At 64.7% G+C, this 16,663-nt stretch overlaps 2 protein-coding genes across 2 annotated transcripts; both read right to left on the reverse strand.

The window, feature by feature from the left end:
- Positions 1 to 3,245: 3,245 nt before the first annotated feature.
- SCRT1 (scratch family transcriptional repressor 1) lies at positions 3,246 to 7,260 on the reverse strand. Its single transcript, XM_059672565.1, has 2 exons — positions 6,303 to 7,260; positions 3,246 to 4,455 (listed from the first exon to the last, which is right to left on the reverse strand). The coding sequence occupies exons 1-2, from the start codon at positions 6,415 to 6,417 to the stop codon at positions 3,503 to 3,505; spliced, it is 1,068 nt and encodes a 355-aa protein (XP_059528548.1). The 5' UTR covers positions 6,418 to 7,260; the 3' UTR covers positions 3,246 to 3,502.
- A 7,359-nt stretch (positions 7,261 to 14,619) lies between these two features.
- TMEM249 (transmembrane protein 249) lies at positions 14,620 to 16,513 on the reverse strand. The gene is made up of 6 exons (XM_059672362.1): positions 16,484 to 16,513; positions 15,914 to 16,139; positions 15,661 to 15,755; positions 15,376 to 15,571; positions 15,164 to 15,249; positions 14,620 to 14,904 (listed from the first exon to the last, which is right to left on the reverse strand). The coding sequence occupies exons 1-6, from the start codon at positions 16,511 to 16,513 to the stop codon at positions 14,725 to 14,727; spliced, it is 813 nt and encodes a 270-aa protein (XP_059528345.1). The 3' UTR covers positions 14,620 to 14,724.
- Positions 16,514 to 16,663: the final 150 nt, after the last annotated feature.

Raw genomic sequence — 16,663 nt, forward strand, 5'->3', positions numbered from 1 at the left:
GAGCCAGTGGGAAGGCAGGACTTCGAACGCACCAAAAAGGAGGAACCTCCTCGGATCCCCCAGGAGCAGGGCCCATGTAAGCCCCACCCTGAGCAACTGGCCTCAGGGTTCCGACCTGCTGCTGGGCAGGCTACCTGCTGTCCACCTGAGGGAGTGTGGGTGGGCCCATCCCCTGCCAGTGTGGGCGGGCCGGGCTTCCCCTTGGGCCTCTCCGCTCATACCTGCCTGTCTAAGTGTCTCCGGGCATGTGGGGCAGGCGATCCCTGTCCCTGGGCTGTCCCCACCCAGCACAGCCCCCACCCTCATGTCCTCAGCTTGACTCGTCCTCTCCAGGCTGAGGGGGCTGTGGGTGCTGGTGGAAGCCTCTCTGACCCTGGGAACCTCCTCCCCAGAACCATGGAGGCCTCCTCAGATGGGGGAACCTGTCCCCTGGGTCGGAGGGTCAGGATGTGGGTAGCAGGCTGCAGGAAGGGATCAGACCTCGCACCCTTGTCAACTCCACTTTTCTCCACTGGCATCAAGAGGGCTTGCTGGCCGCTGCCGGGCTTGCCGGGGCAGCAGGAACCACCACAGGGAGAGTGGGGGCACCTCAGGCCATGGGACTCCAGGCCCTGCTGGACCACTCGGGCCATTCTAGAGCCGCCCTGGCTTCATGCTGGAAGCTGGAGCTCCTCCAACTCCTGGCAGAGAGGAAGTTTACCTGCCCGGGGAGACATGACAGATGCTTTGCCTTGGGGGGCAGGGGAGGGCTTGCCCCTGGGCCTTATAAAGACGGGTCTTGCAAAAGGGGACACGAGTGGACACAGACATGGGTTGCACCGTAGCAAAAGGCAGCAGCGTGCCCCCAGGGCCATGTGAGCAGGCTGCTTGCCACGCCCTGAGCCCTGCCTTGGCCTGTCCACCCGCCCCCACCCGGCGACATGGCCAGCACCCCCTGCAGTGCGGGTCCAGCCCCGGACACACCAGCCGACACTCCAGTTCTATCAAGAGTGGCGTTTATTCTCCTCGTGGAGGTGCGGCGCTCCGGGGAGCTGGTGCTATTGTGCTTAGGAAGGAGGTCTGTCCGTCCGTCCGTCTGTCCGGCCGGCCCGGCCCCAAACGGGGGCGGAAGAGGGGCGCGGCCCGAGTAAAAATCCCGGCCTGTTCCGGGTGGGAGTTATGTACAAGGCGGCGGGGCGCAGGCGGGGGTGGAGGCGGGACGGGCCGGCGGCCACAGCCCCCACCCGAGGGCCCCCGCATCTCGGGCCCTGCTCTTAGAATCAGTACAAAATAGGTGCTACCTAAACGTTCCTTCTACCTGAATTCGCTAAGTCGGTTATTGTGCTGCTTAGTTATGGGGGCAGGAGGGGGCCCATGGCTTTCCACGGCGGGGCGGGGCGGGGGCGGGGGGGGGGGGGAGCAGGAGGCTCTGGCGGCCACTGCCTCCAGCCTTCTCCCTAGGTAGGTGGACAGGCGTGGGGGGAGGCGGGGCCTGTGTGTGCATGTGCATGCGAGTGTGCCCGGCACAGGCGGGCAGGCCCCAGCTTGGGAGCTGTGTGGGCATCGACCTGGGATGTAGGGGTTGGGGATGTGGGCCCTGCTCTGCTGGGCCCTCGGGTGGGCGCCTGCGGAGGCAGCTGAGCGGCAGCGGGGCTGGGGCCCTCAGGGATGGGGCTGACCAAGTCCTAGGCACCAGCCTGCACCTTTCCGGTTGGCCTGGGGCCCTGTCCCCACGGGCAGAGCCGGCAGAGCCAGGGCATGGAAGTCCTGGGGTCAATGTGGGCAACCTCGGGGCCTGGTGTTTGCCCCGAGTCAGGCCGCAGTCAGAGGCAGAGACTGACTGCGCCGAGCACTGGCCCGGGGTGGGAAGGTGGGGTGCGGATTTGGGTTTAGGGATCCGGCCTCTCTTCGCCTCTGCCACTGTCTCTGGCACACCCCAGGGCGCTGGGCCCCGTCACAAATAGGCCACCCCCGCAGGTCGCCCAGGCCCTGGCAGACTCGGCAATGGGCCTGGCACATAGGAGGGACCCAATGCCCGCTCAGTGGGTGATGAACAACTGAAGGAGGGGTCCTGGGGGAACCCGCTGACACCATTACACCGCCGGGCTCTGCCGTGGGGGGTGGAGGCAGGGAGGGGGAGAAAGGCTGCGCGTCCGGCCCCGCGCAGCATCCCTGATCTAGGGGCCTAGGGGGCAGGAGGGCGGGGATACCTGATTCTCAGTAACTAGAGGCGGCGGCAGCTTCGCATGCAGTGCGCATTATTGCTCTATAGTCGGCTTCGGACTAACTAAGAGGAGGGGGGAGCGGGCAGCCCCGGGAAGGGACGGGAGGAGGGTTGGGGCTGCATGCAGTGACGTCACAAAGGCGGCGGCCAATGGGGCGGGCCCTTGGGGCGGAGTCGCCGCCGAGGCTTTGGCATAGACGGGCGAAAAGTTGGCAACCGAGTGGGGCAGGGTCTGGGGCTCGGGGGCGGGGCCGGCCTCCGAGAGGGGGGGCCTGAGGCTCCCAGGAGACGGGGCCCGTGGCCGGGGAACGTGGCCCTGGACACCCCAAGCCCCGGGCGTCGGTGGGAAGGATGCGCCTCAGCGCCGCTTCCCTGACCCGAGTGCAATCCGTTCATAAATAAAACGTAAAATACAGAAAGGAAAACCCGACGCATCCGCACCCCGGGGCCTTTACCCGCAAAGCGAATACAGAGGTGTGTGGGGGCCGCCCAGGCCTGCCTGCTGGGCCCCGGGAGTCCGTCCTCCAGCGCGGACACCCCGGGGGCGAGGGAGGGGACCCCGGGGCAGGACAGGGGCGGGGCTGAGAGGTCGGAGAAGTCCATGCGATTCGATATGCGTTATTATATTCGATATGGAGGACAGAGCCCGGGAAGCTGGGCTGGAAGAATTTGATTTGGCAGAGAATGCGAGGCGAGGGTGAGAGAGCGGCTCGGACTGAGGCCCCAGAAGGAACCCGAGGGGGAAGGGTGCCGCTGTCCGCCTCCCTCCCCGGCCCCCCACGCGCCTAACACTCCCGGGGGTCAGCGAAGACTGGGGAGCAGGGAGCTTCCGCAGGCTGAGCTCCTGCTCCTGCTGGGCCTGCTGCTGGGGAGGGACCGGCTCCCTGGGCGTCTAGGCCGCGGGCCTGGCCCCGGACGGCTCGGGAAGGGGTGGGGAAGACCTGAGTCTCTGCGACGCGATCCGGGGTGCCGAGGAGGGAGGAGGGGCGCTCCCGACCTCACCCCGCCCCCGTCTTCAGAAACCTAAGATGAGGTTCGGTTCTGGGTCTCCTCGACCCTATTGCTGGGGAAAAGCCTGGGGCACCCTGGAGGGGAAGGGAGGGAGCTCGGGGTGGGTCTCCCCTGGGGACCCTATTGCTTGAAGGGGCCGGCCAGGCCCCTGGCGAGCGGGGTGGGGCCCCCTCCCCCTATTGCTGTGGGAGGGGCCCGCCCTCCGGCCCCGCCCCCCGAGCGCCGGCGGAGACTTCTCTGGGGCTCGTATTGCTGAGAGCCACCCCGGCCGACGGGGGCGCCGCCGCCCTAAGCCTGCACGGGGCTGAGCTGCGGCGGCGCGGCCGGCGCCGGGGCCGCGGGGCCGCCGCCGCCGGGGCCGCCCTTGAAGCAGGCCGACTCGTAGTGCTTGTTGAGATAGGACTTGAGCGCGAAGCTCTTCTTGCAGCGCTTACACTGGAAGTGCTTGAAGGCCGAGTGCGTCTGCATGTGCGCGCGCAGGTTGGAGCGGTCGGCGAAGGCCTTGCCGCAGTGCGCGCAGCCGAAGGGCTTCTCGCCGGTGTGCGAGCGCATGTGGCCCTGCAGCAGCCAGGGCCGCGAGAAGGCCTTGCCGCACACGCCGCACTTGTGGCGCAGGTCGTGCGTGAGCAGGTGCATGGCCATGGCCGGCATGGACACGTACACCTTGCCGCACGTCGGGCAGCGCCGCGCCAGCTGGCTGTCCAGGCTGCGGTGCGTCTGCTTGTGGCGACTCAGGTTCGAGGACGTGGCGTACGTTTTGCCGCACTCGCCGCAGGCGTGCCGGCCCCCTGAGCTGCCGGCGCCGGCCCCCGACCCTGCGCGCGCCTCGGTGCCAGCCCCCGCGCGCGCGCCGCCTCCCCGGACCCCCGACCCGGACCCCGTCGCGCGGGACCCAGCCGCGGCCCCGCCTCCTCCGTCGCCGTCGGAGGCCAGAGCCGAGGCCGTGGAGGGGGCGGCGGCGCTGGCGTGGGCGGCCTTGCGGCGCGAACGCCCGTCGGTGATGAAGAAGGTGTCGGCCGCGTAGCCCTCGCTGACCGCCGCGTCGCCGTTGATGTAGCCGCCCGCGGCCGTGGCCAGCTCCGGGCGCGGTGTGGGCGGGGGCGCCGAGCCCGCGGCCGCCGGGCCCAGCTCTCCCCGCACGGCCGCCGCGTACATGGGTTCCGGGGATGGCCCTTTGAGCAAGGCCGCCTCGGCATCGCCATCGTAGACGGAGGTGGGCCCCGCGTAGTCGCTGAGGTATCCTGCAGGCCGAGGCGGGCAGACGGGCGGACAGCAGGACAGGAACCAACCGGGCAGCGGAGGAGACACCGGGGTCCAAGGAGAAGGACAAAGGGGAAGGGGCCGAGGGACCAGGGGGCAGGGAGGATGGAGGCGGCGGGAGGAGAGAGGAGAGGAGAGATGAGACCGAGCCCAGCTGGGCCCCACCCCACCGCCCAGGGCCCCACCCTCGCCAGGAGGAGGAGGCCCCCCTCTGCAGCGCCTCAAGGTCAGGGGGGAGGGGCGGTGCTTCCCTCGCCCTCCTTCCCCGTCCCGCCCCTCCCCCTCGGGTTCTCCCCACTTCAGCAGTTTTCTCTGATTATGCAACACACTGCAGACCCGCAGCGCACAAAGCCAGGGCTGCCCGCCCAGGGACCCCGTCACCACCGCCTCTGGGGGTTCCCACTGGCTGGGGGGGGGGGGGGGAGAGCCTGCAGCCACCCTTGATGCTGACCCTCTCTTGTCCCCTAAGGCCCCAACAAGCTTTGGAGCCCTGTACCCCGCAGGCCCTCCAGCCCTCACTTGCACCACCTCTCATCTCCCCAGGCCCCAGGCCCTGGACCCCTGGATGTGACCCCTTTGGCTCCAGCCCTATTCTCCTCCTTCCATCTGCTCCTCCCCGCAGTCCCTGCTATACCCTGCACCCCTGGGTCCTACCTTGCTCCTCACCGCTCTCTTCCCCCAGGCCTAACCCCTGTGGGGGCCTCCCTAAGCCAGGCCAGCAGCCCGGGCAGGTGTCCACCAGGGGACACCTTCTCAGGGACAAGCTGCAGGCAGGTTGGCATTCATACTGGAAACTGCAGTTCTCAGGCACAAGATGGTTCTCACAACCTCAGTCACAGTGCACACCCCACACGATGCAGGCTCTGCTCTTCAGGGGGACACCAGCCACTGTCAACCCTGGGGTCCCCTGATCCTGGAGCACATCACCCACTAATGCGAGGTCACACATGCAGCCCCCTCCCCCACCTCACATGAGCTCTGCCAGGGTCGCCGGTCACATGGGTGCACAGCGGCCCCCGAATCACAGGGTCCCTTGGAGGGGCACACAGGCAGGTGCACCCTCATACAGGGTCACACACACGCACAGTCACATGGCCACACGCAGTCACATGGGTGCACACAGGCACACACACACACAGGCTCATGTTCCTGCAGGTCACACTGGTTCTGCCACCCGTGTGGCTGGCATCCTGACCCGCCCGCATGCTAACAGTTGTCCTTGAACTTGGGCTCCCTCACACAAAGAGCCTCCCCCGGCTCCTCAGAGCACTCTGGGCCTCCCTTGCCCACCGCCTGCCTACCCACCTCCTTCCTCCTGACCCTGGCTGCAGGGAGGATGCTGCCGCCGCCCCTGCCGGTGCCGTCTCCCTGACAGGTGGGCAGTCCCCACTGGACCCCGTGCCTACTCCCTGCAGCTCACAGAACTCCCTTGCTGGCCCTAGCCTGCCGTTCTGGAGGGGTGGCCAAAGCAGAGAGGCAGTACGCCCAGGCCTGGGTTTCTGGGTGTGGGTCTGCATGCACTCCTAGGTCCTGTCTGTCAGCAGGTGTCCACGCCGCCTGGGCCATGGTGCGGGTCATTGTGCACCTTCAGGCACTTGCTGGTCCCGACCCCAATTCCCCATCCTCTCTCTGGCATGGGCACGGCCCCTGCTGGGCCTGAGGCCAGCTCGGGCCTGTCCCTGCGTTTGCCTCTCCCCAACCCCCATCTCTGTCCACTCCACCTCTCGCTGGTCTGCTTCCCGAGGGTCTCTTTCCTGGGGCCCCTGCCCCTCCACCCCTCCCAGCGTCAGCTGGTGGCCAGGCCGCCCCGGCCTCGGCCGGCGCCCACCTTTCTCCTGCAGCCGTGCGCCGAGGTCGCCGCGGGCGCGCCCGTAGGAGCTCTCGAGGTCCGCCGAGGAGAACGTGTCAAGTTTGACCTTCTTGACCAGGAAGGACCTGGGCATGGTTTCTGCGGGACTCCGGCGCTGCGGGCCTGCGGAGCCGGGGCGTGGGGGGGCTGCGGCCGCGGCGAGGCCCCGTCACCATCCAGCAGCGCTGCAGGCGGCCGGGTCCCCACGCTGGCCTCGGGAGCTGCCGCCCGAGCGAGCGCCGTCCTCTGGCCTCCTGCCTCCGGCGCTTCCTCCTCGGCTCCTCCGGGTCCTCTTCGGCTTCCTTCCCTCCCTCTTCTCTCTTCGCTCCTCTTCCTTCCGTCCTTCCTTCCTTCCTTCTTCCCTTCCTTCCTCCCTTCCTTCCCTCCTCTGGTCCCGGCTTCCCAGCCCGCAGTGCCGCCCCTGGACAGGCGGGGGAGGAGGCTGGGGGGTGGGAGGGGGGGAGCGGCTCCGTCCCGGGCCCGGAGGCTGCGAGTGGGTGCAGGGCTGGCCCGGCTCCGCAGCCCCCGTCCCCTCCCCCCCGCCACCGCGGCGGAGCCTCAGTCAGCGGCCCCCCATGCCCCCGGGGGCGGCGGCGCCGGGCCCGGAGAACGCGGCGGCGGGAGCGGCGGCAGCTTCAGCACCGCGGCCAGCGCCGGCCCGGCCAGCACCTCGGCCAGCGACCCGGCGCGCTCTGCGGCGCGGGCGGCGAGGGGCGGGCGCAGGGCCTCGGCCGGGCGGGGGTCCTCGGCGGGGGTCTCTGGGAGGCTCGCTTTATTGTTCTGCAGCCCGAGCGAGCGGCGGCGGCGTTGGCGGCGGGCGGGGGGCGGGGGTCCTCGGGGGGAGGGGTGCGCGGGGAGGGCGGGCCGAGGGAGAGAGGGAGGGAGTGACGAGGCTCGGGGGCGGGGCTGGGCGCTCGGACAGCTCTGAGCCTGGCCTCCTGCGCCCGCGGCGCCTCTGCCTGCGGCCCGGCCCAGCCTCTGGCTTTTAAAGCCCAGCAGCTGCGGGAGGGGTAGGGCGCGGGACGGAAATGGCTGCGCGGGGCCGGCCCGCCAAGGCCTCCTGGGAAGGGTCCTCGGGAAGCCGCGGCTCCCGCATTGTGAAGTTCCCCGTGCAGCTCCGGGAATGGAGGCCCGGCGGTCGGCGGCATTGTCCGGGGTGGGGGGAGCGGGAGATCGGCCTGGGACCCACGAGTCCCGGACTTGGGGTCTTTCGGGAAGGAACGCCAGGCAGCTGGGCCGGACGACCTCGCTTTCAGATGCGGAGGCCGGGGATCTGCGGGGGCGGGTGGGGGAGGCGGGAGGCGCGGGAGCGGATGCTGAGGCAGCGAAAGCGCAGTGTGGACGCTCTGCGCGCGCCTGTGCCGCAGTGTCTCCCTGCCACCCGGTCACCCGGGCTGACCCCGTGCCCGCTGGAGCGGCCTCCCTCCACCCCGTCTGTGTCCCCGAGCGGCGGCGCAGCGAGCGGGTTGTGGAAGGGAAGAGGGGCTGCCATGCCCTTGCTTATTGGTGGTTTTCCGCCCTTCGGCGCGGCTGCGGCTCACCCCACTCCCCCAGTCCCCCCTCGGCCTCGCAACCAGGCGGATACCCTTCCCGCGGCCGCCCGCCCAGGGTTCGCAGCCCCCATGACGTTAGGCCGGTAGCCAATGGTGGGGCGCGAGGGTGCGGGGCGGGGGGTGCGAGCCGCACAATGGCCGCGCGGGGACATATGTCCCCTCTCAGGGTTCGGCGCTGCCATTGTCTCCGCCCCCATAGGGGGCCCGGGGGTTCGGGTCCCCCTGCGGGCCCACTTTCTCGGCGACCAAGGTCGCAGGGGTGGCTGCGGGGGCAACGCCGGGTGCGGCCGAGCCTGCGGCGCGTGCACCTGTCGCTGCGCTCGGTGACCTTGTGCGGGGCCCGAAGCGCGCGGCGGGCGGGCCACGCGGGGGCGCGCAGGCGGGGGCGCGCGGAGAGTGCTGAGCTCAGCGCCTCGCCGCCGCCTGTGCGGCGCCCCGCTTCCTCCCGCATCTCCGCCCCGGAGCCGTGCTGGGTGGATTCGGGCCAGGCCGCTTTGTGGCCCGCGACCCCGGCCGTGGCAGCGGCGGGACATTCATCTTGCGTGGCAGGTGCTCCCGAGGGGTGGGGGCGGGGCGCAGTCGCCCCCTTATCGCGGAGCCGCAGCCGGAGCTGTCCGAGGTGGGAGCGGGGACTAGCATCCTCCCGGGGGGCCGGCCGAGGCGCAGCCGGAGACCCAGGGCCAATTAGCATTTTGATTGCGGGACTGGGGGCGCATCTGGACCGAAGCCTAATTATGGGGCGAACCCTCCAGGTGCCGGCGATACGTGCCCGGCTCAGCCCCTCTCCCCGCGCGCCCAGCCTCCTCCGGACGATCGGCCTCCATCCCAGCTGCATCCCCGACCCCAGTCCTCCTGCCGCTGGGTCCCTGTCCTTTGTCCCTCCCTCCCTCGTCACCGCTTTTGGATCGACCTTCGCTTTCCCCCGGTTTGGGTTTCTGCCTCCGCTCGCTGTGCACGTCCTTGCCTCTCAGTCCATGTCCGCACCCCCGCGGCCTCCAACCCTCTGGGAAGAGGTGGCGTCAGAGCTCCCACACATGGGTCCCGCGGCCAGTGCTCCCCAGAGGGCCCTGTGCGGGCCCTGGTTCTGGCTCCTCCGGGAAGGGGGGGGGGGCTCTCCACGCCTGGAGGAGCCCGGCGGGGAGGGCAGCTGGGCCCAGGCCCTGGCCATCAATACGGAGCCACCTGGGTGTGGAGCGCACACGCGTCAGTTACTTGGGCCTCCTTGCCTTGACCACACACCCCCACCCCCGCCACGCAAATCCCGAGGTCCCCGTGCCCCAGTCCTAGGATCCAGCAAGGAGAGGCTGGGAGGGGACAGTTGGTGATTCTTACATTTTTTCAAGTATGTTTTCATTGATTTTTAGAGAGAGAGGAAGGGAGAGATAGAAACATCAATGAGGGAGAATCATTGATCAGCTGCTTCCTGCAAGCCCTGTCCTGGGGATGGAGCCTGCAACCTGGGCATGAGCCCTGACCGGGAATCCAACAGGACACCTCGTTTCCTGGTCCAGGCTCGACCACTGAGGCTTGCCGGCCGGCTGATGCTTACACTTGGGAAAGTTTCAGCCCTCCGCCCTGGGAGGCCACCCTGAGCCTCGCCCTCTGAGAGCAGGAGACCCAGGGGAGAGGGGCTTTGTTGCAGGAGAGGAGATGGGGTCCCCTCACACCTCCCGGATGCCCCCACGGACCCAGCCTGGTTGCAGGACACTCCAGTGCCCTGGATACACCAGCTGTGCTTGGCCGCCCACCGAGCCTCCGGCCTCAGGGACTGTTCCCCAGTCCGGGTGCAGCTGGGCCCGGCCCCTCTCCCTGTGGGATGGGAGGGATGCAGTGTTGGTTTTATGTCCCTCCACTTCTGGGTGTGCCACCTGCAGTCCAGGGCAGGCCCCCTGTTGCTGAAAGGCTAGGCTTTGAGGGAGAGACTCCGGCCTGGCTCAGTGATTCAGTGTTGACTTATGAACCAGGAGGTCACCGTTCGATTCCCGGTCAGGGCACATGCCCGGGTTGCAGGCTCCATCCCCAGTGTGGGGTGTGCAGGAGGCAGCCGATCAATGATTCTCTCTCATCATTGATGTTTCTAGCTCTCTCTCTCCCTCCCATTTTGAAATCAATTTTAAAAATACATACTGAAGCCCTAGCTGGTTTCGCTCAGTGGATATTAGAGTGTTGGCCTGCGGATTGAAGGGTCCCAGGTTCGATTCCGGCTAAGGGCACATGCCTGGGTTGCAGGCTCAATCCCCAGTAGGGGACCTGCTGGAGGCAGCCAATCAATGATTCTCATCATTGTTGTTTCTCTCTCTCCCCCCCTTCTCCTTTTCTCTCGGAAATCAACAAAGAAATATATTTTTAAAATACATATTGAAGGGAGAGACTCTGAGTCTGTGTCCCCAGCATCCTGCTCCAACAGAACCGGTAAGCCTGTGTGTGCCCACTGTGGACCCTAGGGTCACCTTCCAACCTCCTCCTGCCTGTGGGGCTCTGCCCAGCCCAGCCTGGAGGGCCCGCCCCTGGATAGCTTCCTCCCTGGCTTCCTGGTCCTCCCTTGGCTAGAGCCTCCTTTGGCCTGGCTCCTTGACACCTCAACACCCGCCGACCCCAGCCTTTCTCTGACACAGAATGCGTGGTCGGGTGTCTTGCCTTCCTGGAAGTCCTGGTGTCCTGGGTGCCACGTGGATGGGCAGCCCCTCATCTGCTGATTCTGGCAGATCTTGGAGGTAATATAGTTACCTACACACAGTGTGCATTTTTAAAAATGTATATATTTTATTGATTTTTTACAGAGAGGAAGGGATAGGGATGGAGAGTTAGAGACATCGATGAGAGAGAGAGAGAGAGAGAGAGAGAGAGAGAGAGAGAGAGAGAGAGAGAAACATCGATCAGCTGCCTCCTGCACACCCCCTACTGGGTATGTGCCCGAAACCAAGGTACATGCCGTTGACCAGAATCAAACCTGGTAATGCGAACCTTTCAGTCCGCAGGCTGATGCTCTATCCACTGAGCCAAACTGGTTAGGGCCACAGTGTGCATTTTTAATTGAGGAATGTAGCAGGGATTTTTACCACCAATACTCAGGTAAGAAAAGAGAGGCTCAGCCCTAGCTGGTTTGGCTCAGTGGATAAAGCGTCGGCCTATGGACCGAAGGGTCCTGGGTTCGATTCTGGTCAAGGGCACGTGCCCGGGTTATGGGCTCCATCCCCAGTAGGGGGCATGCAGGAGGCAGCCAATCAGCAATTCTCTCTCAGCACTGATGTTTCTATCTTTCCCTCTTCCTTCTCTCTGAAATCAATATATATATATATATTTAAAGAGTGAAAGGAGAGGCTCAGGGACTTGCTAAAGAGCCCAGAGCTTCATTGATCAATCTCAAACCCAGCACTCAGCATCTCCTTTTCCTTGAAACCAGCCCCAGAAGAACCATCTGTGAAACGGGACTCGGGGTTCTGTGCAGCCCCTCCCCACCTGCATGCAGCTCAGGATTCAAAATCATTGCACCGGTGCCGGAGGTCCCCCTCCGGGCCACAGCGGGCCTGTCGTTGAGGCTGGTGCAGGTGCCGTTAACAAGAACTGGGAGGTGTGGGCATGCCTGGACCCATTTCTGCCGCCACCTTACAACCCTGCACTGAACACCCTGTGCTCTGCAGCGCTTGTTCAGGGCCAGGGCAGCAGGTGCTCCTAGAGGGCACAGTCCAGCCCAGGACAAGGAGTGGACAGTGATGGCTTGGATGATGAAACAGGAGAAGAAGGACCTGGGGTGGAGACAGGCATGGAGGGTGCTGAGGGAAACACCTGCGCCAAGGTCCTGAGGCCACCATGGTGTGTGTGTGTGTGTGTGTGTGTGTGTGTGTGTGTGTGCGCGCGCGCGTGCACCCTAGGCCAGAGGGGAGGGGTGCGTGAGGAGAGCCTGGGGAAAGAACCACCTGAAAGGGTGAGCAGGAACAGCCCCTGGAGCTCACACAGGCTGGGAAGCTCATACCCGACCGACAGGTGAGCATTACAAGGGTTTTCTTCACTGAGCGGGAAACTAACACGGAACAAAAACCACACTCTGAGACCTCCTAGCAAAGCTAAACCAAGGCCGGGTCACACTGTTTCCAAGCCAACTGAGCTGCTGAGCCAACTTCAGGTGCCTTCCATTCGTAGGAAGACACCACCATGGGGAGCCCAACAGTGTAAAGTCACCAGGCGTCCACAGGGCCAGGAGAACCACTCAAAACGGGGACACGAGTCAGCAATCCAAACAGAGTCAGGCCCTGGCCAGATAGCGCAGTTGGTTGGAGCTTTGACCCGATAAGCCAAGGTTCTGGGCTTGGTCCCCAGTCAGGGCACAGACCAGAATCAACCAATGAATGCAAATAAGGGGAACAACAAAATCAGTCTCTCTCCCCCTTCCTCCTCTCTGAAATCAATCCATCAATAAAATTTTAAAAAAGATGGGGGCACCTGGGCCGGTGTGGCTCAGTTGATTGGGCATCCTTCCATGCACTAGGAGGTTGCTGGTTCGATGCCTGGTCAAGGGCACATGCCCGGTTGCAGGCTCGATCCTCGATGGGAGGCATACAGGAGGCAGCCAATCCATGTTGCACTCTCACATGTTTCCCTCCCTCTCCCTCTCCCTCTCTCTCCAAGTCAATAAACTATTTTAAAAAAGAGATGGGGTCACATGGACTTTGCAGACATACCGCAGCTGAAAGAACTCATCACCAGGTGACCTACACCACAAGTTGCACAGGCAGAAGGACCCCAGATGAAAATCTACTCTCCGCAAAGGAAGGAAAGTACAGAAGTCGTAACACAGCGGCGACACGCAGAGACTTTGTCCCTCAGTTGGGGTGTGTCTGATGTCCTTGTGATTAGCCGAGGGTCTGGGTTGGGAGAGGAGACAGAGGTGAGGTGGTCATTGCATCCCAGCAGAGGGCCGGTCCTCCTGAGTGAGCCGCCACTGGTGATGCTACCTCAGTCACGTGGTTAAGATGGTGGCTGCCAAGTGTTTCTACTATAAAAGTACTTTTTTTTTTTTCCCTTTTCTCTGCTCTATTCCAGCAATTTTCAACTGGTGTGCTGAAAGATTTTTTTTTTTAATTAAAGGATGCTGAGAGATAGAACAGGGAAGTCACTTTATTTATTTTTATATTTTTAAATAGATTTTACAGAGAGGAAGGGAGAAGGATAGAGAGTTAGAAACATGGATGAGAGAGAAACACCAATCGGCTGCCTCCTGCACGCCCCACACTGGGGATCGAGCCCACAACCTAAGCATGTGCCCAGACTGGGAATCGAACCATGACCTCCTGGTTCATAGGTCCTTGCTCAACCACTGAGCCTTGCCAGACGGGCATTGCTGCTCTATTTTTGGGAAGTAAGTCACTAAATCCAGCCCACACTCAAGGTCCCCACCCCAGTTTTTATTTTTTAAATATATTTTATTGATTTTTTTACAGAGAGGAAGGGAGAGGGATAGTTAGAAACATCGATGAGCAAGAAACATCGACCAGCTGCCTCCTGCACGTCCCCCACTGGGGATGTGCCTGTAGCTAAGGTACATGCCCTTGACTGGATTCAAACCTGGGACCCTCGAGTCCGCAGGCCGATGCTCTATCCACTGAGCCAAACCGGTTAGGGTCCCCCCCCCCGCTTTTTTAAATTGATTTTTTTAGAGACAGGAAGGGAGTGAGAGAGAGAAACATCGATGTGAGACTAAAACATCTGTAGGCTGCCCCCTGCACAGCCCCTACAGGAATCAAACTCGCAACCTTCCAGGGTAGGGACGACACCCCACCCACTGCACACCCCGGCCCCGCCAGTCTCATGGAAATGCTTAACTGTGTAACAGCGGGCTCCGCACGTGCACTTTGCATGGGGCCCTGCACATTGTGCAGCTGGTGCTGGTTCCAGGGACACTTCGCTAGACACAGTTCACAAAGACTGGGTCCCCAGCACGGCCGTGAGGGAGAATGCTTACCCAGAGAACCAGGTGGACAGGGCCAGGCACCACCCCTCCTGGGTCCCCGTGGCCCACAGCCTTTTCCATTCTCAGCACCCGGGAGGCAGAAACACCCACTGGACCAGGGAACGTGGCCTGGGGTCCCAGCAGACACAGACACACGGTCCCACCCCAGCCGGTGGCGACCCCTGGCCTCCAGCTCTGCGGCAGGAACGTTGGGGCTGTCTACCTCGGGGCACAGGCTTGGACCTGCGGCCGTGCCCCATTGCGTTGCCGATTGGACCAGGAGCAGGCACCTGACCCAGATGGGAACCATCCATCTGACTCCTGGATTCTGTTGATGGGTCAGCCCCTGAGGCCAGTTCAGGCAGCTGCCCAAGAGGGGCAGCACGTCCACACCTGCCTGAGGATGGGCCCACCTCCTAGCTAGATTCTGGCCGCTCCTCCACTTCGCTCCCACCGCTGCCCCTACCTTTTTTTTTTTTTTTAAATTATTGATTTCAGACAGAAAAGGGGAGGGAAAGATAGAAACATCGATGATGAGAGAGAATCATGGATCAGCTGCCTCCTGCACAACCCACACTGGGGATCAAGCCCGCAACTGGGCATGTGCCCTGACCTCGAATCGAACCCTGACCTCCTGATTCACAGGTGGATACTCAACCACTGAGCCACACTGGCCGGGCCATCCCCACCTTTCAATCCAGAGGCATTGCTGGCTGACAGCAGCCTGGAGGCCCTGGGAGGTGCGCACTAGGAGAAGACGCCGAGGGGGAGCCTCCCGCACAGAGAAAAGGACCCCTAGAAGCAAGTGGCAGCTTTATTGAGAGGAGGGTGGGGTAGGGGAAGGGAGTGGGGGTGGAGGGTGGGGGGGAGGGGGCATGTTGGCGGTGCAGGAGGTGGAGCGTCACACGTCCAGTTTTAACTGAGTGCCCCTGTGGGGGTGTAAGCTTTGCAGCTCGCCGCGTGGGCTTAAGGTGACCCCCAGCGGCCAGTGGCGGACCACGTGCCGGTAGGAGGTGGTCGGGAAGTCGAAGTAGTTAATGTTGAGCTGCCGGGCGATGTGCCTGCCCAGGAATTCCATTTGCTGGGGGAGCGAGCAGGCGGAGCTCAGCTCTCGCAGGGGCAGGAGCGACCCCGCGGCCGCCACCCCCCTGGCCAGGCCGCAGGTCCAGCCTGGTGGTCATCCCGAGCGCCCTCCCCAGCGCCCTCCCCGCCGCCCGCTGCAGCGCACAGGCCAGGCCGAGACCGCCTGGGAAATGGCGCCATCGGAAGACCGAGGCCGTGGTCAGCGTCGCGTGGAGCGCGGGACAGAGAGGACAGGCCGGGGCCGGGGCGGGACCCACCTCGTAGCGCTCCGACAGCTGCACGAGGATGAGCGGCTCCAGCTTGTGGCCGCACAGAACCAGCTGGAAGAAGCACCTTCCGCGGGCTGGTGAGGGCGCGGCTCAGCCCGAGGCCGGGGCGGGGCTCAGGGACCCGCTGGCCCGCCCCGCCCCGCCCGCATCCCAGCAGCCGCCCGTCCCGCACACCCTCGCCCACCGGGTCCCCTCGTCACCGTCAGAGCTGAGCGCCAGGCGCACGTAGACCAGGTGGATGGGGCCCTGGCACACGCTGCGGCCCTGGATGGAGAAGTGGTAGGTGCCGAGCACGTGGTTCAGCACCAGGCGGCGCCGCGGCAGCGACGAGACCATGAGCCACAGCCCCACGCCCATGCCGTACGCGGGGAAGCCCCACGTCTCCTGATTCCGCACCTGCGGGCGGGAGCCTCTGAGCGGGCGGGGCGCCGAGTGGCGGCCGGGGGTGCGGGGTGTGGGGGGCCTGGGCGGGGCCGGGAGCTGACCTGGCTCACGAGGCCGGAGACGATGAGGACGAGGCAGACGAGGAAGAGCAGCGCCCCCTTCCACAGCGTGTCCAGGTAGTACTCGAGCACGAAGACTGCGCGGGCAGACAGGTGCGTGAGACCGGGGTGGCGGCGGCCGTGACCGGCGTCCAGCCGGCGGGTTCCAGGCCCCGGCCCGCCCCTGCGTCCTGGCTCCGCCCCACTCGGGTCACCGCCCCGCCCAGCCGGCCTGGCCGTGCGCCCCGCGCCGCACCGTTGGGCTGCTGCTGCGTGAACGGGTAGCAGCTGTTGTTCCGGAGGCACCTGGCCAAGTGGTGCTCGGTGCAGAAGAGCCCTAGGGCCCAGAGCTGGAAGCGCTTGCCAGGGGGAGTGGGAAGGCTGAAGATGAGGTCATCGGGGACCTGGGCCTGGGTCAGGCATAAGCGGTCAGCTGGGCAGCTCTCCAGCCGCCCCTTCCCCCCCACCCCGCTCCCCCAGTCCTACTGGCACCTGGAATAAAGTTGCCAGGGCTGCAGTGAGGAGGGAGCTGGAGCGCTCAGGCGATCCGCAGGGGAGACCCCAGGCGGCAGCCTAGGCTGGGCTGCGGGGTGCGCTTGGGTTCTAGAAGCTTGGGGTGCTGGGTTCTAGAAGGGTCTGTATTGTTGACCGCCCCTTTTCAGGAGAGTCCCCTGGCCAGGTCCCTGCTGTGGGCACTCACAGGCCCACCCCACCTGTGGGAAGCTCCTATACAACCTGGTTCAAAAGCTTTCCTGAAGGATGGGGTGGTGAGACACCCCAAGTCTAAGATGGACAGAAATCTGTAGGCAGGCACCCCACACCAAACCCCATAGCTGAGCAGGGCCGTCCCCTGCATTACGCCTGCCCAGGCCAGAGCCTCACAACCGAGGGCAGCTCACCATGGCATCTCCGAGGGTGGGACACACACTTATCCCAGGATTCCAGTCCAAGGCACAGCCACAGGCAGATTCAGGACCCTGGGGGCCCACCCCCCAAAAGAAAACCA

The sequence above is a fragment of the Myotis daubentonii genome, chromosome 17 (assembly GCF_963259705.1).
Source record: "Myotis daubentonii chromosome 17, mMyoDau2.1, whole genome shotgun sequence".
Classification (NCBI taxonomy): Eukaryota; Metazoa; Chordata; class Mammalia; order Chiroptera; family Vespertilionidae; genus Myotis; species Myotis daubentonii.

Bases quoted from the DNA above. Each gene is read 5' to 3' on its own strand.
- TMEM249 (XM_059672362.1), bottom strand. From the start codon at position 16,513: ATGCAGGGGACGGCCCTGCTCAGCTATGGG. The intron at 16,140-16,483 runs GTTTGGTGTGGG...AGGTGCCAGTAG, and splicing joins CGGCCCTGCTCAGCTATGGG to GACTGGGGGAGCGGGGTGGG. The intron at 15,756-15,913 runs GTGCGGCGCGGG...CTGCCCGCGCAG, and splicing joins CACGCAGCAGCAGCCCAACG to TCTTCGTGCTCGAGTACTAC.
- SCRT1 (XM_059672565.1), bottom strand. From the start codon at position 6,417: ATGCCCAGGTCCTTCCTGGTCAAGAAGGTCAAACTTGACACGTTCTCC. The intron at 4,456-6,302 runs GTGGGCGCCGGC...CTCGGCCTGCAG, and splicing joins CGCACGGCTGCAGGAGAAAG to GATACCTCAGCGACTACGCG.